Consider the following 21394-nt stretch of genomic DNA (forward strand, 5'->3'; position numbering starts at 1 on the left):
GACATGTAAGACCAGTTAATTCAACTGAGGCACCTCTGTGTTTCCATCTCCCCTCCACCCTGGGAGAGGAGAGGATAGAGGTACTGAAGAATTCTCCTCATCCCAGGTTCCAGATTAAAGACAAAATCATGGTGATTCATGAGATGTTGGTGCAAGCCAGAAACACCACATCCCTTCTCACTCTTCCATAAAATAAACATTAAATCATTAAGTCACAGAATCATGGAATGTTTGGGTTGGAAGGACCTTAATGCTCATCCAGTCCCACCCCTGCCATGGGCAGGAACACCTCCACTAGTCCAGGTTGCTCCAAGCCCACCTGGCCTTGGACACTTCCCAGGATGGGGCAGCCACAGCTTCACTGAAATCAATTCCAGCTCCTCCACAACCACACAGGGAAGAATTCCTTCCGCATGTCAAAAAACTGCCCCTCTTTCATTTTGCACCCATTTCTCACTGTCCTGTCACAACTGTTCCTGACGAAGAGTGCCCTTCTGGCCTCCTTGTAGGTTCTTTCAAACACTGGAAGTGGTGGAGTCTCCATCCCTGGAGGTGTCCAAGGAAGGCCTGGATGTGGCACTCAGTGCCCTGGGCTGGTGACAAGGTGGGGATCAGTCACAGCTTGGACTGGATGATCCTGGAGGGCTTTTCCAACCTCAAGGACTCTGCGTGAAGTCCTACTCATCAACCAACCCCTCTATCCCTGTTTGACCAATACCAAAGGTGGGAAGAGCAGCTTGGGTGTTCCTTGAGATTCCAGGTGATGATGAACCTCCTGCCATCCAGGATGTCAGTTTTCCCAATGAACAAGAAACCTCCAGAACTCAGCACTTGCCTTTCCAATGCTGGTGCAGTGACATTCATTTCATTCTCATGGGCAGAAGAAATGTAAAGCTTTTCAAATATTTTTAAGTGTGGGGTTATTAATGCCAGATTCCAGTGGATTGGGGAAAGCTCCCAACACATGCCTAATCTAGAACATGTGGTTTCGGGGGAGGTTTGGAACCAATATGTTTTCAACATTTTCAGGAAATTTGGTCTATCCAGATGAAAGCTTCTTGGACCCTACTGAACTATCCGTCAGTGATACAAACACTGAAACAAGAGGAATATTTTCCCTTTTCCCCAAAAAAGAAAGTGCTTCTTTACCAACTCCAGAGAAAGCAATGGGTCTGCTGAAGAGCAGCTTTGGGATTATTGCTGCAGAATATTTAGAGAATATGATAAATGATACATCTAGGAAAACATCCCAGAAGTAAGTAAATCACATCCTGTGCTATGAATTCTGGCACATCTTCCCAGGGTGGCTTTTTGATGAGGAAGGGGGATCTTCTTCTGAGAGTGGAGGAAAAGTGCTGCCCACACTTACAGAAACCCAAGCCAGGAGTGTGAACTAGAAGTAACTTCAACAAATCTGAATACAGAGAATATGTTTGGTAAGGGAATGGGAGGGAATCCAGACAAAAAGTAGGGGAAGGATGAAACAGCACTGTGGGATGTCTGAGCCCATAGGGCAGAGCCCAGGGCATTCCAGCTTTCCTCAGCCTTCCTTCTCTCCCTGCTTTTGTTTCAACCTCATTTTAAAACTCCTAAAAATTCACGTGTGAACACAGCTGCCCTTAATGGTCTTTGCCTGGTTACACCTTAAATCCAGATGCTCCTCAACAGCCCCCACAAGCCAGAGCTCCCTCCCTGCCCTTCATCCAGTGGGATCTCAGTCCCATGCCATTCCCAGAGTCACCAAAGGGCCATCCCAGCCTGCTCCACCTGCACAACACTGTATTCCAGGAGTCTTTGCTTTGTGTTGCCCTGTCCACTGTGGTGTGAGAGGCTGCTGAGTCCCCAGAAATGGCTTGGGGACAGTGACATTTGTGACCCCCCAGCCCTGTGCAGGACTGCCCCAGCCCAAAGCCAGTCTCCACCAGCTTGGGAGATCAAGGACAGTTTGCAGCTCATTTTGGCCTCTTCTGAGGCACTCCCTTGGCTCCATCCAATTTTTGAGGCAATTCTTCATCTATTTGATGGACTTTCCATGTGCCTCCAGGGGAAGAGTCCTGCACTGAGGTCACTCCCAGGGCTGCTTGGCCACAGGGTGTGAGAGGAGCTCGTGTCCCAGCACCAAGGGTTGGGAATCATCTCTCATGTGGTGGCTTAGGGCTGAGAGTGGCCTTTGCTGCCTCCCTGCTCCTCTCCTCACATTCCACCAAAGGACAAACCTCCATCCATGTGTCATCCAGATGAGCAGATGCTGCTCCAGGAGCTCCACGGATCAGTAGCCTGCTCCCTCCCCATTCCTCTGATCCCAAACACCAGCCCCCAGCTCAAGCTCATCGGGCTGAAAACAAACGCAGGGAAGTCACAGCTCATCCCTGGAATCCCTGGAGAGACACGAGATGCCAGAGAGCCACAATCTCTCTTCTCAAACAGCTTCAGACCACGTAAGATCTCATCAGGAACAGGAGTTTTTTTGCTGCTGAGAAAGTTTTTTTTCTCCTGCCAGTACTCAGAGATTTTTGCTTGGCTTGACAAAACCCAGGACTCCTTGGGGAATCATTTGGTGAAGCTCCTAAGGACAGCTAAACTCAAATTTACAGATAATGCCAATAGTGGCAGTAGGCTGTGATGTAGTTTACCCTGGTCTTTAATCACATTCAAAGGAAAAAAACCTGATTACTGCAGATGATCACAACCAAAGTGTGAACAGGAGACAGACCTAAGGGACAACCACTCATCAACCTGATTTTTGCTCCAGGTAGAGGTCAAAAGGAAAGGACAAAAGGAGCAGGATGAATTAGCTGTGCTCATGCATTCCACAGGTTTTTCCACCTTCAGGAGGATGATGGGACTCAAAGGGCACCAGGTGCTGTCTGAAGGGAGGTGCTGAAGCAGGCAGAGCCCCATCAGCCCTGTGTATCTCCTTCCCCAGGGCTTTTTGGCATGAGGAAAAATACAGGTGCAGGACTGTAGGAGAACCAGGATGGAACAGCACCTGTCCTTTAGAGGTCTGTCACCTCTGCTGTTGTCACCTCTGTCACAGTGCTGGTCCCATTTAGGAGAGGCTGGATCCAGTCACCTCCTGGGGTTCTCTCCATCCTACAACCTCAACTCTGCTCTCCAAGAGACAGAGCTCTGCTGAAAATCCCTCCTCACTTCCTTGAGCAAGGCAGATGTGTCCCTGCTCACTGCAACGGGAATTTCCAAGCCTTTACAGGACACAGGGAACAACCAAGGTGATTTACCTCTTCCATCCTCTCCAGATCCACTGTAGGATCAATAGCAAGGCACCAGGACAGGCTGCTGGTACCAGAAGGCTCTAAAAAAACAGCTCCAGCCTCTGAGTAGGTGCAAGAACACCACAGCACAAATGTGGTCACGAGCAAAGACAAAATCCTGCTCCCAATTAACTCCAGAGCCACTGTTGCTGGCAAAATCCTCCTGCACTGCCTCCTCAGAAACACAAAAAGCCAATCAAACAGAAATCTCCGCCCTCCTCAGCTCTGCTCCCACATCACCAGCCCCAGCCAAGTTCCTGGGGTTCACACCAGAACCTGTGGCCATCATATTTCATTTTCCACTCTCTGGCTGGCTCGGAAAGGAGGATGTGATGTGCCTTTTGTTTCCCTTCAGGCATTTCGGTTGGATTCCAAGCACAAAACTGACAAAGAACATTCCCAGTTCTAATTCGAGGATCCCAAGGATTTTTTTGGCTGCTGGCTGGAGTCACCAGGCTGATTTTCTATCCACCACTGCACCCTCTTGCTTCCTTTATCAATCCCACATATTTAAATCCAACAATTTGAAGCGTAGTGTTACAGCTGTGTTTTTATTTTGTTTGTTTTATTCGGTTGTTGCCTAACACAAAACACTCTGACATTTTCAGTCACATCCCACTAAGATAAACAACGAACATATGTCATGAATTCCAGCAGAAATGATTCCCAAGTGGGGCAGCAGCAAGGTTTGAAGTGGGAGTACGAGAGCCTCTCCCGAATTGTTTGCTGGATGTTTGAAATGAGCTCTTCCTGTGGTTATCCATAAGGAATCGAGGGCAGGTGGGAGGAAACCTCTCTGACAGTCTCATCCCTGCAGAACCTGATGTGTTTTTCCTCCTACCATCCATAATCCTGCCTAATTGGATGGAAAACCTCCATGGCATTGAGAAGCTGCCTGAGAACTGATGGATTAATTACACAGAAAAACGCAGGATCTGTATCCAAGGATCTGCCCGTATGCATCCACATGTACTTACAGCTGGATGAATCTAAAAAGAGGGGAAAAGGAGGGAAAGAAAGGGGAAGAAGGGGGAAAAAGAAGGAAACCCAAGAGAGACCCCATCACTCTTGTGAGGATTGGATGAATTTGATAAGAGGGAAAAATAAGGGAAAAAAAATGGGAGAAAAGGAATCCCAGGAGAGACTCTGCCACTCTTGGGAAACTCAAGTGAAGTCCCTGCAGCAGCTGGGACACAGGGAATGTTGCCTGGCTCAGCCAAGCCTTGCATTTATCTCCATTGAAAGCAATTAAGGCACTTCCCCAAATCCTGCTGGAATTAGTGGGATCAGATATGACTCCAACAATGTCTCCATACATCACGGCCAACAAAGCCCTCATGAAAACATTCAACCCCAGCCCCATTCACAGCTTCTTCCCCAAGGAATTCCTCACTGGAGCTCTGCAGCTCTGGGCTGGTTCAGCTGCTCTGTGACAGCCGAGAGGGTTCCAGTGAGTGCCCAGAGAGGGCCCAGGGAGGACAATCACAACTGCCACCACCAGAGCAGCAACTCCAGGTTTGGCTGTTCACAGAATCCCAGAATAGTTGGAAGGATCCTCTGGAGATCACCCAGTCACCCTTTGGAGCAGGTGACATGGGAACACATCCATGTGGGTTTGGGATGTCTCCAGAGAGGGACACTCCACATCCTCCCTGGGAAGCTGTTCCAGGGCTGTGTCCCCTCCATGGAAAGAAGTTCTTCCTCATGTTGAGCTGGGACTCCTTGTGTTGTAGTTTATGGCATTGCCCCTTGTCCTGGAGCCTGGCACTATCCTCTGACACCCTTTGGAGATATTTGTATGGATTATGAGATCCCCAGACAGAAAAACAAGCTTATTCATCCCAAAATCTGCAGGAGGAGGATCCTTGTGATGGCAAGGGCAGGACCTGACAGGGGGCTCAGGTGGGTCTGACCCAGTTCCACAACAATTCCTCCACTTGGAGCGACCAGACGGGCCTGGAGCACGTGCTGAGCCTGCAGAACCTCCCTGGCTGAGGGTTTACCCACTGAAATCAAAGCTGAGCTGCAAATCCGCCAGCAGGGAGACAATGGAGCCTCTCATGCTGCGAGAAGGGAGCAGCAGCTTCCAGAGGAGCCCGGCATTTCCAGCGCTCGGTGCAGCTCAGCTGCACTCACGGCTCAGCTGCAGCCACATTCCTGCCCCTCTGGAACATCTGTTCTCCTCTCATTAGTGCTGGCCCTGTTTTGTAACACAAGGAACTCAGTGAGATTCCTGAAGCTCAGTGTGTGACCCGGGGCGTTCCGAAAAGCCCCGGCTCTCAGGAGTGGAATTCAGACGGAATCACCAGCCACTTCCAATAACGTTGCTGGCTGCTCAAAGTGCAGCTGGAAAAGGAGCTGAGCTCTGGTCGAGTTTGAGCACAGCCCCTTGGGAGCTCAGAATCCATCCACAAGTGCAGTCAGGGCAAGTGTCTGAAAGTGCCACCGAGGTGACAATGACCAGAGAATCCCTTCTCATCCTGAGCAACTCCAGATCTCCCAGTGGCCAACCCACGGCCTCATCCCAACCAGGGAAGGACAAAACCCCCAGAGCAGCTCCAGGGATGGACCAGATCAGCAGCATCTCATCACAGCTTTGTAGACTTCCAAATAATGAAGCAGAGTCCCTGCTGGAACAATCCAGATCCCAACTGGAAGGGCTGATGAAAAAGCCAGGGGGCAAAGGGAGGTTGTGGATGGGTCAGGACACACCAACCATTATTCCACTGTGATCCCTGTGAGCCATGGTAATTCCTCACCCTGGACACGCCACAACTGGGCTTGGGCCTCTCCCAGCTTTTCCTATTTAACATCCAACAGGGACAGCAACATAGCAGAGCTCAGGGAGGAATTCTGGACTTCAGCACAATCCACAAAATCATAAACTGGTTTTGGTTGGAAGGGACCTTAAAGCTCTTCCCATTCCACCCCCTGCCATGGGCAGGGACAGCTTCCACTATCTGAGGTTGTACCAAGCTCTGTCCACCCTGGCCCTGGACACTTCCAGGAGCATCCACAGCTTCTCTGCACAATCTGTGCCAGAGCTGGAACCAGCACCTAGACACCACTCTGGGTTTTTAGGGATAAGACCAAAAGAGATCCCGGTAATCATAAGCCTGGAAATAACACAGAGATAAGGATATGTAAATAAGCTGCAGCCCTAATTTTATCACAGTAATAACAAACACTGATAGCAACATCCCAGGAAAGGGATGAGTTTATCCCCAAAGATTAAAACATCACATTATTCCCAATTTCTCCCATTTAGGGGGAAATCACTGAGAAATTCTGAGGGAAATCAGTAAGAACAAGCACTTTGTGGTGAGCCTTTCCTTCTGGGACAGTCTCCTGTGCTCCAGGATCCAGGAAATGTCCAGTATTTACTGCGTGCTCATCACCATGGTTTCGGAGCACAATAAGGCTCTATCGCTCTGCATCCATCTGTGTTTCTGGGAATGCCGGGGCTTTGGGAATTGCAGGGGCCAATACAAAGGCACCCATTGTTCTGGAGGCAGAGGGACGAACCTGCCCTTTCCACAGGAGAGGAAGCCAGCAGGAAAAGTTGCTATTGTGAGCTGGATATTAAAAAAAATGCAGAAAAAACGTCTGATTGCATCGTCAGTGTTGCCGGGTCGGGAAAGGGGCATGGCTGGGACAGGGCACCTGTGGGACTGGGGGCTGCCCGGGGGGAGCCAGGCACCCCCAGACAGACTGGCATCAGCTCCTGCTAAACCATCCCAAAAACACCCAAAATCCATCCTAAACTCACCCCAAAAGCCAGATTGGCATCAGTTCCTGCCAAACCATCCTAAAAACATCCAAAATCCATCCTTAACACATCCTAAAAGCCAGGTTGGCATCAGCTACCTACTAAACCACCTAGAAACCATCCTAAATCCATCCTAAAAGCCAGGCTGGCATCAGCTACTTGCTAAACCATCCAGAAAGCATCCAAATTCTACCCTAAACCCACCCTAAAATCACTCTAAAAGCCAGGCTCTGGCATCAGCTACCTGCTAAACCATCCAAAACCCACCCTAAAACCACTCTAAGACCATTCTAAATCTATTCAAAACCAACTCTAAAACCATCTTAAAACCACACTGAAATCACCCTAAAACCACCAAGCAAATCCTAAGAGGGTGAAACGAAACCCATGTAGCTGGAGCATCACTTCCACAGCTTCAGGTAGGAGCAGGGATGGGGAGGAGCTTTAAATCCCCCAGAATTTAATTTTCCTTTCAACCCAAAGCCATTTGCAGTGCTGGAATTCTCCTCCAGGACTTTCCTCGGCAGGAAGAACTGCCAAAGTAGTAGAAACCAAATTGCTGTCAGCTTAAGGCCAGCCATCTGCTCAGCCTCTTCCCAGCTGCCATGCTCCCAATCAAAGCCTGGAGAACAATCCCTGATGTTTCTCACCAAGCTCAATATGAAAAAAATCTAGGAAGGAAAAAAAAAACCAAAAAACAACAAACCAACAACCCCAAACCCAAAATGCAAAAAAACCCAGAAACCAGGAAAGCAGCCCGGCAGGGATCTAACTGGGAACAGAGATGAAAGTAGGAGAAAAAGAAACTATTTTATTTGTTTAAAACAATGTTTTTTAAAGAGTCCTATTGACATCTGCTTTGTAAATGCTCTGTCATTATTTATAACCTCCAGAGCACGGAATTGTCTCTGGAGTTACAACCATGCTACTCCCAGATTTTGGCTTTGTTAGCAAAGAGCCAGCAGCATTTTTACTGGCACTCTGGGAATAGAGATCTAACATTTCATACCCAGTTTATTTAAAAGTGGACTAATTTAACATCCTTGATGGTTCCTTTTAGCACAACTGTTGCTAATTAGCAGCTCCAGAATGATTTGTTCATCTGGGAGCAGCAGCAGTTCCACAGCAGCATAAATACACCAGGGCAAAAGGGAAGGAGGGGGGAAAGGAGAAAACAGGGAAGAGGCATTGGAAAGGGGCAGGTTTTGGAGAATTAAAGGAAAAGAAGCAACAGGTGGAGATGGGAACACTGAGGAGAAAAGAGGCAGAAAAAACAGAGTGGAAAGGGATAATCCTGGGCCTTGAGAAGCTGGAAAAATCTGTGGCAGTTTTTAAAGTTGTGCAAAAGTTGGGTCTGGTGGCATGGACTGGACAGTGGCTTTAAGATGATGGTCCCAGGACTGGTTCAGGCACCAGCCCCCAGTGTTCCCATGGGATGCCCCAGGGCTGAAGGGATTCAGGAACAAGGAGAGGAACCTTGGCCAGGACACAACCTCAGCTGCTTTAAGTAGCCCCAGGGCACCGTGGGTGCAGGGCCACAACCCAAACTTAAGCAAACCCAACCATAAAACATGTCAGGGGTCAGAAGGCTGAAACCAGAGTCTTTCAAGGAGGAGCCCCTGAAATTCCAGAGTCCTGTTGGAGAGTGAGAGGATCCAACTGATGGCTTTGCACACAATTTTCCTTGGATTTTTGAACAAAGAGGCACCAAAGCAGCTTTGCTGCTCCCATGTCCCATCCCTGTGGCTCCATGCCCTGGGCACAGCCAGGACCATCACCCTCCCCTGGCTGCACAGAACCAGCTCTGCCCTGTCCCAAAATCACCTCTTTCACAGCAAAAGGCTTGAAAGCAAATCCTCCAGAAAGAAAAAGCTTTTGGGAAAGGAACCACGTTCTCCCTGATCTTTAGAAATCATCAAAGCCAGCCTGTTGCTGGTACCAGGATGAGCAGGACTGGAAGAGCTGGGAAGGGTCGGAGCAGCCTCCCTCCAGCCCCAGCCTCCATGCTCAGATCACTTTGGTCTTTCCCTGCATGTGCAAAAGCACTTGAAAGTTCATAAAATTAATTCCAGACAAATATTAGCGAGGCATCAAGTGGAAAGCACATCTCCTTCCTTCTGGGAATTTATAGTTCAGCCACTTTTATCTTTGGGAGGCTCTTTGGAGATCAAAGATTTGATCAACTTTCCTTTTGCGAAACTCACGAAGAAAACGGTGTTATCAGGACCATGACATGATTTTATTTATTAGTTTAATGATTCATTGCCCTGCTCTGACAGCAAGATCCTTAACAAAGGTCTAAAACAAACAGCCTGAGCTCCCCAAGGCTGTGGCTCTGTTTGTTTCTCAATTTTATGGTTGTTACAAGGTCAAGCCCTGCCCTGACAGCTCCCACTTGTTAAGTGCAGCTCTAAAACCACCACAGCCAAACGTGGGGCAGCCACTTGCCAAAGCCAGAGGGACACAACCTGTCACTCTGGCAGTTTTCCCCATCTCCACCACCTACAGGGTCAAAATCCCTAATTTTCAAAAAGACACAGATAAGAATCACAGGATCAGTGGGGCTGGAAAAGGTCTCTGAGACGGCCAAGTCCAACCTGTGACTGATCCCAGCCCAGAGTGCCATGTCTGGGCATTTTTTGGACATCTCCAGGGATGGGCACTCCAAACCTCCCTGGGCAGCCCCTTCCAATGCCTGACCACCCTTTTCAGGAAGAAATTCCTCCTGATGTCCAACCTGACCCTCCCCTGCCACAGCTTGGAGCCATTCCCTCTTGTCCTGTCCCTGTTCCCTGGGAGCAGAGCCTGACATGCCCCGGCTGTCCCCTCCGGTCAGGGAGTTCTGCAGAGTCAGAAGATCCCCCTGAGCCTCCTTTTCTCCAGGTTGAGCCCCTTTCCCAGCTCCCTCAGCTTTTCCAGACCCTTCCCAGCTCCACTCCCCTCCCAGGACTGGATAAGGGTGGAAGTGCTCTGCATTTCTGGAGTGACTCAACTCTGAGCATCCAGGGAACATCAGGGAAATCAGGGAAAGGAATGCCAGTCATGAAAGGACAACACTGGGCACAAGGTGATGGGCAAAACCCTCCTCAGACACCAACTTTCAGCCTCCCTATCTCGTCTCAGCAGCTCTCTGCACATCTGGCAAGGCAGAGGCAGCCTGAGGGATGAAGTTAATCCCTCCCAACATCTGCCAGCAGCGCTCCATCAACTCCGCTCGCCTCCAGTGGGAACTTGCTACTACACAAGCAACTGGTGAAGACAGTGGGATAGATTTCTAGGAGACTGGGAAAAGGACTGGGATGCTGTCTGAGCCATCTGAGCACCAGAGCGACACCAGCCCCAAAACTGAGAGCCCACACTGGGCTGGAATCACTCAGGGAGTCTGCACCAAATGCATCAGACTTGTCAGCATTCTGGGCAAGAGGAATCCAGGGAGTTTCACCAAGCTCTTTCTTGGAGCAGAGCCACAGGGAAATGCTTCTCCACTGTGAAACTGCAAAGGTTTCAGAGGAGATGGGAGCTGGACTGGAAAACTGATGGTGATAATGGAGTAAGGACTCGGGCACAGAACCTTTCCAGAATCCAGTCCTTTCTCTGGAATCTGTTCTTTCCTGCAATATGGAAGCACGAGAGCTCTTCCAGGAGCTCATGCTCCTGTCTTTGTGTCATGACAATCATGGAAAGCCAGGACTGGAAATCAAATTCCTCACAAAGAAATCAGGAACCTTTCTGCTCTTCTAATCCAAGCTTTGTACAACTTTGCCTTCCCTTCACACGGGCTTTGTCCCCACCTGAGACTCCACAGCAACTCAAAACCCCCTTGAAGCAGTCACCAGTTTGGGATGCAGATGTTCCCAGCTGTTTGCTGGATTGTGAAAAGCTCCTTGATGATTTTAAGCAAAGCTGGGTGCGCAGGACAACAAATAAGGGCAAACAATTACAAATTAAAGCCTTAAACAAGCACAGTTCTAGGAGTCAAGGATGGAATTCCTAAGCAGCATTAATTCACACAAGTCCTACAGCTGCAGAAATCAGAACTTCTGGAATTCCTCATCTGGGAGGGGACCAAAACCAGGGAGAAACTGAGCAGGACTCACCGTCGGGCCCTTCGCTGCCTTTACTCCTTTTATTCCGACGGACGCGCCTCCCTTCTTCTCCAACGTGCAGCTTCTCCTCGGGGTGGAAGAAGTTCAGCAAGGCCAGCTGTAAGGAGAGGGACAAGTTTAAGCATCTCTGCACAGCGGGTTCAGCCAAGCTGAGAGACTGGAGCCTAAATGCCAAATCCTTTCCAGCAGGGAGAGACGAGGAGGACGTGAGACGGCTGCTCATAGATCTCAGCTCATCCCAAGTCCCCTTGGAAGCAGTCTAGGACTTGAGAAAACTCCACCTGAGGGGTTTCAGCATGGAGAATCCTTCCCCCAGAGATGGGGGACTGCAGGCTGCAGGGCGACCTATGGCTGGAAATAATCAAACAACTCAAAGGCCGATGCGATAATTCCTAATTTTTCTCTGCAAAACTTGCTCAATCCTGGATCTCCTTCTTCAGCATTACTCACTGCCAGTAAGTTTTGCCTCTATCAACCTCTTCTCTGCAAGCCTCATTAGCTATTGAGATTCAAAGGTCTTCAGGGACCTTTAAATCCAACCCAATATACCACATAAATTAACACTTTAAACCTACAGCAACATTTGTAACACCAGATTTGCCAGGAGGCAAAAATTTTATGTAGCGACCTCTTATTCAGGAAAAAATTACTGCTGCCTTAAAAAGTCCTTAAAAGATCAACATCCCGACCCAGAAAATGGAATTTGGGGTTAGAAACCAGAATCCCAGCTACCCCCGGGTGTGGCAGATCATCCCCAGCAGCATTTTCCTGTTATTTCCACTTCATAAAAAAGGGAAGTCAAAGATCAATTAGGGACCAAACACCTTCTGTGTGTTACTGCATCCAACAGCCAGGGCTGCTCCGACCAGGATGGGGATTTCTTGCTCAAGAAACCCGATCTGCTTATTTCAGCTGTAAACACACAGCAAAACAAAAACACAGCCCAAGACGAGAACCAGGAGGCTTCAAAAAGCAGCCCCAAAGGTTATCGAACCCATCATTGTTCTGAGAACAAAACCTGGGGCATCAAAAGCAACTTTGAAAGAGCAGAGAAGAACAAACACCTCCCCTGAATTGCCGGGCTCGTTAAGCTCCAGCCCATAAAAGTCCCTATCGAGAGCAATAATCGCAAAAGGCCCTTGGCTTTTCACAAGCCCCAGGGCTCTCACCTCCCCTCTCCCGCCCATTCCCAAGGTATTTCCCAAGCACAGCTCCCCTCCCAGCCTCAGCATCCCAGTCCTTCACTCAGATTTTACAATCTGCATTTTGCTTTACCCCAACAAGCTCGGCTGCAGTCTCACAAACTGAAATGTCTGGAAACCCTTTAGTTTCCAAAGGAGAACCCCCAAAGCGTTTCTCAAATTCCCAATCTGTTGCTATTGCCTTGTGCCCCTGTGCAGGCAGATCTGCAAAATTCCTGGATGTTTGACACTGCAATGATGTCGTGGCTGAAAGGACCCAGAAACGCTGTGGGATGATCTGTGATCAGCTTCCCAAACTCTCACTACTGAGCTTTTAAACGCCCCTAAATGGCAATGATGAGTAAAGCTTACCTGCCTGAGGAAGGTCAGTTACAGGGTTGGATGGACAACTGAAGGCTCTCGTTTACAACAAGGAATTAAGGATGAGAACACTTCCCAAAGCACCACATTCCCAAAGCTCCCACATCCCACTGCACTGCCCCAGGTGGGGAACACTGGAGCAGGATGCTCCTGCAGGCACCACCAGCACCTTTCCTGACACACCATAGCACAGCCAGTGATAAGAAAAAGTGAATTTCTCTTTAGATCTCTTATTTAACTAATAAATAAGTGAGACACTGCAGAACTAACTGAAGGAACAAATTGCATTATAATTTGGGTTAAAGTGTCAATTAAATCCTCAGCGTGGCTTTGGAATGCTGTTATTGCCTGGATCATTACTGGATTTTACAGAACAGGGTAACAGAGGCTGTAATAGAAATAGAGGCTGTTCCTCCAGGCTGAACAACCCCAACTCCAATGCTCTGCTCCAGGTTTTAATCTGATGTCACTTGTCACTGACCACTCAGAAAAACACCAAATTTTGGCTAAAAGTAATCCGTCCATGAAACTCTGTATTTCTAGTCAGAAAGAGAAATGACAGTGGGGGCAAATGACTAAATCACACCTTTTACTTAGAAAACAAACCCACAAAAGCAGCTTGTGACTCCAATTGTGAACACAGCAGCTGCTGCTTTGGGACACCCCCCATGAAATTGTGTTTTCCAGGAGCAGTGGCACACCCCACCTGGGAATGGCCACAACCCCTGAGAGCAGAGAGGGGCCATGCCCAGGGTGGACCTTCCACAGAGCTGTGAGTTATGCAAACACCAGCACTGACCCTCCTGTGACTGGCACGGAGGGCTCGGGGGTCCTGCTTGGGATGGAGGGAATGCTCAGATCCCCGGGAAGGTCAGGGGCAGGGAAAGGGTGACCAAGGCTCTTGCAGCCACCCAAGCTGCCAAAGGCCAAGTGGCTCTCAGGGGACTCAAGGGCCCCGTTGTTCCAGGGCTGCAGCTGCCCGAGCTCGGGGATGCTCGGCCATGAAGGGCCCGTCTGTGTCCGGCTGGGAATCGCTTTTTCCATTCACCACCCCCGAGACAGCAGTGAAATATTGGGAAGAAATTCCTCCCTGTCAGGCCCTGGCACAGGTTGCCCAGAAAAGCTGTGGTGCCCCTGGATCTCTGGAAGTGTCCAAGGCCAGGTTGGATGGGGCTTGGAACAACCTGGGATAGTGGAAGGTGTCCCTGCCCATGGAAAAGAGGCGGAATGAGATGAGCTTTGAGGTCCCTTCCAGGCCAAATCATCCTGGGATTTCATAATTTTATGATAAAGTTTTAAAAACAATTTTCCTTGCTCCATAACAAACCCAAGACTTCCTGTCTGAGTGCATTTTTTCCCTTTTCAGCACAAGGGCTTAAAAATCCTCTTTTCTCAATCTGAATGTTAAATTTGGCCTTTGGTAGGGATTAATTTTTATGAGGTTTAAGGTTTCTTCCTTCCTCTGCATCAACCCTGGGGTTCATGGGGCACTCTGGCTGTGCCACCTTCTGGGGAATTCTAAAAGAAATTCTTACCTAGTCCATGATTTCACTGAAACTCCTCATCCTAAGTCATGGAGAGCTGATTCTCTCAGCCTGTGCACTTTCAGAGCCAGAGAATTTTTCAGGAGTCAAGCACACACAGCTTCTTTTTTGGGAACAGATATTTTCCCTGCACAGTCTAAACAATCCCCATTTCCCTCCTCCTCCAAGCTAAAGCCCTCAAATCACCCTTAATTTTAGAAACACCGTGGGTTTAATCAAGAGAATCACTATAGGATGCAAAAAGGTCAAAAAGCCAACACAGGAAAAATCCCAGGGGAAGGCATTCCTCAAAATAACCTGGGAAACAATAGCGCAGGCACCGCTCGCCGGAGGGAATCGGATCTGCCTCGGTTTCTCTGGGCAAAATAAAGCAAAACAAAGGCACACAGAGCTGGTTTTCCCTGCAGAACCTGCCTGGGAACATTGGACAAAGTTGTTGGATGATGGATGTCAAGGGAGCACAGTGGGAACTGCCAAGATAACAGGGCCTCTCAAACTCATTTGTGGGATGGACATTCCACACTCCATGCAAGTAAAGGAAAAAGAAAGGTATTATCATTTTTCATAAAATAAAATATTATTTGTCTTGTCATTACAGGCCCTTGTCAAAAGTGTCTTGAAGAGCCACTGGACACCAAGGGAATCTATTTCCAATTGTCAAACAGCTTCAAAGGAAGAAAAGTAGAAAAATATAAACTCACCCCATGCAATTATACACAAAGGGTAGATTTTTCCTTAGGCTAAGTTGGTAGGAAGAACAAGTGTCTTCTTCCTGCAGAAGGGAAAAACACCCAAACCTTCAGGTGCACAAGGCCTTTTGGGTGAAAAGTGAAAAAAACCCAAAGATTTTCTGCCTCTAACAGCTCCCAATTCCTCCTGACAAAGCAAGTCCAGCCAAAGATCTCATCCAGAAACCACAGCTCAATGCCTCAAAGCACCTCAGAAAAAAAGCATGAACTCACCCTCTTGCACGAGTGTTTAACAGGATTGTTAAAATCAAATTCCCTCTTCCTTTGCAGTTTGGGAGATCAGCAGTGTGAGGAGCCTAAGAACCAGCCCAGGCTCTGCAGCAGCATTCTCTGCAAGCAATATTGTTGTTTTTCTAGTGCTCTCAAGTTCAGCCTGTGGTTCAGAGGAGCAGCTACTTGAATATCAGCCCCATTGTCCTCCAGAGCTTTGCCTCTGGTCACACGTGGTGCAAAAAAAAAAAAAGATCAAGCAGATAATTTATATTCCACCAGCTCGGAAAGAAGCTCGAGGAGTAGCTTTGCTTTATTGAAAAGAAACCCCATCCCACATATTTTAAGAATTGTTTTTGTCATTGTTTCTTGCTCCTCATAAAAATGCAAGGAGCAAACGAGGGAACAATTCCCATTTCAACGTGACAGAACTTTGACACCATGTCTTGTCTGCAGGACAAGCCACGGCCCTGCCTGCAAAACTCATGTAATGTCATCAATACCATGAGGGAAGGACCAGACATGGAGAGAGCAGAGATGGTACAAACTCCACTGCCCACCTTCCCCCCAAACTTGGCACTCCCAGCTGGCTGTGGGAACCCTTGCCAGGGCTCTGGAGCAGGTTCCACACCATAACAAACCCCTGCCCTCAGCTTTTTCTGTGTGAAGGTCCAATTTGGTCCTCACCTTCAAGATGCCCAGAACTCCTCTGGTCCCTGTTGCTTCATCTCTTCCCTCCCAACTCCAGCCACATTCTTGCTCTTTCCAGCTGTTCATCCTGAAGCCCAAGATCCCAGAGGCACAATCCTTCACCCTGGAGTTGACACAAAATCCCAACTCCCTCTCATTCCAATCTGCACTCAAGGATCCCCACTGGTCTTCAGACACAACAGGGAACTTCAAAAGCATTTTCCACCCAAAGCTGTTCTATAATCCCAAACCACCAGTGATGCAGGGAATGGGTTGGACTCGATGATCTTGAAGGTCTCTTCCAGCCTTGTGATTCTGTGCTAAGGAACTTATCTAGGCAGGAAGTTTGGGAGGAGGGATTGAGCTCTAGTCCAGGCAGGAGCTGTAACAGCAGAGCCAACACTCGTGAGGAGCTTCACAAAAATGACAGCCAAGGAGTCAAGGGAGTATTTGACCACTAGGACACAGAAATGACCTTGGACTTGGAGGTGGACCATGGAATGCCATGGACTGGGGGCACAGCACCTGCCAGCGGGCAGGAACTCCCATCCCAGCACATCTACACCCTGAACATGCCACCAGTGCTTTTGGGAACAGGATTTGAGATGCTGCCAACATGCTGAGCACTGGGTCAAAATCCTCTCCCAAGGAATGTGCAATCCCAGTTTCGAGAAGGCGACGGAATGGCACTCTGGGTCTTCCAAGCACTCCAGTAACAGATACCAACTGGAGACCAGTGGAAGAGGAGGGAGCAGGTTTTCCCAGGATTTATTGGTATTTTACATTCAGTACCCAGGAAAGCCAAGGGGTTTTGCAGGACGGAACCCTAAATCCAACTGCCAGGTCTCAACCTGAGCCAAGGTGATGGACAGGGAATTAACTGTCATCAGTACAATTAAAACACCTCATAAACTTCCCTTCAGATCCAAACCTTTCCCTCTCCCTTCGTCCTTTCCATGTGGAACTGGGCTTTAAGCAGACCTATGACAGCAGGATCACATCCTGTAACTCCAAGTCTGAACAGGAATTCACTCCTTTCCTCTAATCCAAACCTTCCTCAGCTCAAACTCAGCTTACTTCAGTAAGCAACATGCCAAATCCTTACATTTCCACCACTGATGCCAAATCCTTACATTTCCACCCACTGAACACACCACTTGATTTTTACTTTCAATCAGCTCAGGGAACCTGGAGCAAATGCAGGTAAACCTAGTGGGTAAGGACATGGCAGAGGGGCTGGCAGGTGGATTTGCTCCTTGTGGGAGGAGTGAAATGCAACTTTGGAAAAGGGAGGTTCCAGCATTCCTTCAGACAGAGAGAATAACCTAAGGGACCCTCAGAAACACTTTCTGCCCAAAACCTCCACAGAGAATTGGTTTCAGCACAAAATGGAACCAGGTCCACAGTCCGAATCCCTGGATTCCACACACCCCACAACTTTCCCTTACTCAATCACCAAAATCACCAAATCTGACCCCAAACCAGCCCCACCTCAAGGCTAGAAGACCACAATTTGTTAAACGAGGCTGTTTGTCCATGCAATTGTCTAAGACACCTTTCCCTGGAGCTGCCCTGTGCTGGAGGGGAGCTGGTGGCTCCCACAAGTGCTTTGATGGAGGGACAATGCCACGGAGGTGGACACGGCTGGAGCTGAGCGACGGCTCGGGCTTCCCATTCCTTACACCTGCTGGCACTGAAGGGAAAGCTCAAACACAACCCAGATGTGAGCAGAACAAGGTCAAAGCTGAGTTTAACACTGCACATGAAGACACCTGCAGTGAATTTTTTACTGGTAGCAGGAGTAAGAGATTCCTGCTGCAGGCTCCGGGTCCGGCACAGCAGAGCCAGGGGAAGTTCCTCGCTGGGAACAGGCTGTTTAAATGCTGAGAGGGATCAATGTCAGCAAGGTAAGGAACTTAAATCAGTTCCTTTTGCCTCCCAAGGAAATCAAATTTAGCTGTGAAGCAGCGCCAGGCAGGGATCTGCTGTCTATTAGCAGGAATTCTCAGTTTTTCACATTTTAATTAGCTTTTGTAGCCCTTTGCAGGCCAATTTTCAGCCAGCTGGGCTACGCCCCCCTCCAGATGGAGGTCATGGGTTCTTCTCCTTCATTCCAGCAGCAATTCCTTCCTTATTTGAGCAGTTATATTCCCAAAATATTCATGCATTTTATAAAACACGGCACACACTTGATTTGGGGGAACTCAACCCTCAGCAATTCCATATCAACCACAGTTCCTCTTCCTTCCTCCAGATGCACTATTGCTCTTGCTCCTCATGACCTGAAGCTTCTCCAGCACATCCAGGACAACATGAGGTCAACAGCACAATCCTCCTCAAGCCAGAATCCCTCTTAAAAACATTCCCCAAATAAGAGCTGCTCCATCAAAGAGCTTCATGGCCCTGCTGCTTCCCTTGCAGTACCTCTGCTCCCTGCTAAAGGAAGAAGTGGGCTCACTCCAGCCTGAAAACACCCTTGGGGCTCCTCCTTAGGAGAAAAACTCCTTTTGGCAGGTCTGAACACACTTTTAGGAATATCTGGAAGGTCCTGCTAGTCATGGCAGGAACAATGACCTCAGCTGCTTCCACAACCAACATAACATGGACCATAATGTGCGCAGGGGCCATTCCCAGAGGATATTCTGGATCACCTCCACTGAAGGTGCTTCTTTGCCACGCAACTCCTTCAACTTCCACCCATTCCAGATGTTTCTCAAGAGACAGGAGCACTGAAATCCCAACATCTGGGAAGAGCAGCTGATTCAATGAACAGTCTCCTTTTTGAACCCATCTCCAAAGCAGACAAACATTCCAGGTGGCCAAGCCACCTCTTCCTGCAGGAGGTGATCAACCAGATCCTGCTCTGGAGCCTTCCATTGGGAATGTGGTTACAGGACCCAAATTTATGACATTTTTCAGTTCTCTGATATTTGGCCTTTTATCTCCATTCTACATAACCCCATTGCCTGGAGTGGGAGCAGCTGCAGCAAAGAATTGGTTTGGATTCACTCATGGATATGGATCCATATGGGAGAAAGTTACAGGAGAACATCTGTCAGACACTGGAGCTGATGAACTTCATTCTGCCCTTGCTCTCAGACAGCCCCTCCTATTGGGTTTTGGGGGGGAAATCTTCAAAAATCTTCGTAATTTTTAAATATTTCTGCTGTTCAGATAATTGAGATAATAAATAATTCCTTACTGTTTAAGGAAGTGTCCAAGGCCAGGTTGAATGGGGCTTGGAACAACCTGGGATAGTGGAAGGTGTCCCTGCCCATGGAAAAGAGGCGGAATGAGATGAGCTTTGAGGTCCCTTCCAGGCCAAACCATCCTGGGATTTCATAATTCTATGATAAAGTTTTAAAAACATTTTTCCTTGCTCCATAACAAACCCAAGACTTCCTGTCCGAGTGCATTTTTTCCCTTTCAGCACAAGGGCTTTAAAATCCTCTTTTCTCAATCTGAATGTTAAATCTGGCCTTCGGTGGGAATTAATTTTTATGACATTTTATTGGAAGAAGAAGAACAGAAGGGAAAGAAACAGGAGGAAGGAATCAAGTAGTCCAAATTGAATTGAATTAAAATGAAAACAAGTCTGCTGAAAATGTAACACCCACAAAATAATGCATCCATGAAACGGTGTGGATAAACAGCCCACTGCAGCAACTGGGAAATAATCCAGTTATTACCCAGCCATCCACATCAAGGGTGAAGGTTTTAATGGCAATTCCCACACCTGCAGGGATGCACGGAATTGTGGTGGGAGACAGTGACTGCTTGGTTAATTCTATACAATAATCTGCTCAAATAAATTACGCTCTGTTGCCTAATTAATCAGATCCCCTGCAATTAATGTCAAGGAGCCAATGACCTCATGCAGACAGGATTAAGAGCTCTGCAAGGCTCCGTTCCGGGCACAGACATGGGAACAAGTCCCTGCAAGGCAGGGCTGGGTGCAGAGTCAGAGATGCTCCTTCATGCAGGAATTGCAAAACTCCACATCCTACAGGGACTCCCCGGAAGCCAACTGGACACAGCATGGGAATGGGGGGAATAGGGAAAGTCCTCTCCTCCCACGGAGGACCAAGGGGCTTCTCATCATGTGGCCCTGGAGAAGCTGCCTCCAGATAAACATCCTGCTTCCCAAAAACTGGATTATAGAAACGTGAAATGGTTGGGCTTGCAGGGACCTTCAAGAGCATTTAGCCCACCCCTCTGCATGGGCAGGGACACCTTCCACTAGTCCAGGCTGCTTCAAGCCTCATCCAACCAAGCCTTGAATATTTCTAGGATTGAGGTATCCACCTCCGCTCTGGGCACCCTGTGCCTGTGGTGGTAAAGACCATTCTTATTGTAAAAAACCTCAGATTCCACTGCTGTTTAGTCCCCTCCTGGCCTGACTTCCCCTGTGCTGTGTGAGCTCAGCAGCAGGAATTGTCTCCTCTGGAAGTAAGGACACCTGGAGCAGGTCCCACAGCTGTGGGACCCACTGAAACCACCGACACGAGGGGAAAACAACAACACCCAGCACTTCTGGGATGGATCCTTCCAGAAGCAAACCTGTGGCACCCTGACCCACCTGCCAGCTGCGCCATCTCCTCGCCCTTGGAATGTGCTCTGGGATATGTGGGCAGCTGAGGGAGTCGGAGGAGGCACATGGGATCCCTGGTGGCTCCGTGGAGTGCCCGGAGCAGTGCCATGGGATCAACCATGAGCACTGGGCTGGCTCTGCCCCACCACGGCCTGTGCACTGGAACAGCACAGCCCTGAGCTACAAGGGATGAGCTGAATCAGAAATGCCACGATGTGCTGTGGAAACTCTGGGAAAAGGAGCTGGGAGGAGTTCAGGAACATGAGCTTTCCAAGCCGCTATTTCACAGCCGGTCTCAGCACCGTGCGCACCCCCAGCCGCCCCCAGGCCCAGCTCTGGGGCCACCAAACCCAGCTCCACTTGCTGCTGCGAGCACCAGACAGTTCCTAATCAGAACAACATTCCCCACTCCCTCTCCACATGGCAACAGCTCCGTTTTCCATCCAAACAACCCATCCCAAGCCCCCACGGCCCGGCCAGCGAGCGTGAGCAGCTGGCACGGCACAAGTGAGCGGATCGCGAAGCTGCGCGCAGGAATTCCATCACCTTCCCAGCAAACAAACCTCAACCACGGCATTCCCAGCGCTCTGGCTGCGGGTGGGAGCCACGGCAGCCCCAGAGCAGAGGCAGAGGTGTGAGTTTGTGCAAGCCAAGCCTTTCTGAGCTGGGCTTTGAAGTGCAGAGCCCGACGCACGTCTTCAAACAGCGCCCGAGGCTGCACAGCAGCATTGGCTCAGCGGCTCCCGCCATGCGCCGCAGCCCATCCAGATGTTTCCAGCCAGGCAGCCAGGCCAGCTGCTGCACAGCTGCCTCGTGTCAGGCTGGGGCAGCTCTTGGGAGGGAGCAGAGCTAGCTCAACATCCCCTATGACATGTTCTGACTCCGTGAGGCTGAAAGGAAA

At 49.1% G+C, this 21394-nt stretch overlaps 1 protein-coding gene across 1 annotated transcript in view; it reads right to left on the minus strand.

Moving 5' to 3' along the window:
- EDA (ectodysplasin A) overlaps window positions 1–21394 on the minus strand; it is a 60395-nt gene that overhangs the window by 13596 nt on the left and 25405 nt on the right. The window contains 1 exon segment of the mRNA XM_030967549.1: window positions 11139–11244. Within this exon segment, the coding sequence (XP_030823409.1) occupies window positions 11139–11244 (106 nt within the window).

This window comes from Camarhynchus parvulus, chromosome 4A, assembly GCF_901933205.1.
Source record: "Camarhynchus parvulus chromosome 4A, STF_HiC, whole genome shotgun sequence".
NCBI lineage: Eukaryota > Metazoa > Chordata > Aves > Passeriformes > Thraupidae > Camarhynchus > Camarhynchus parvulus.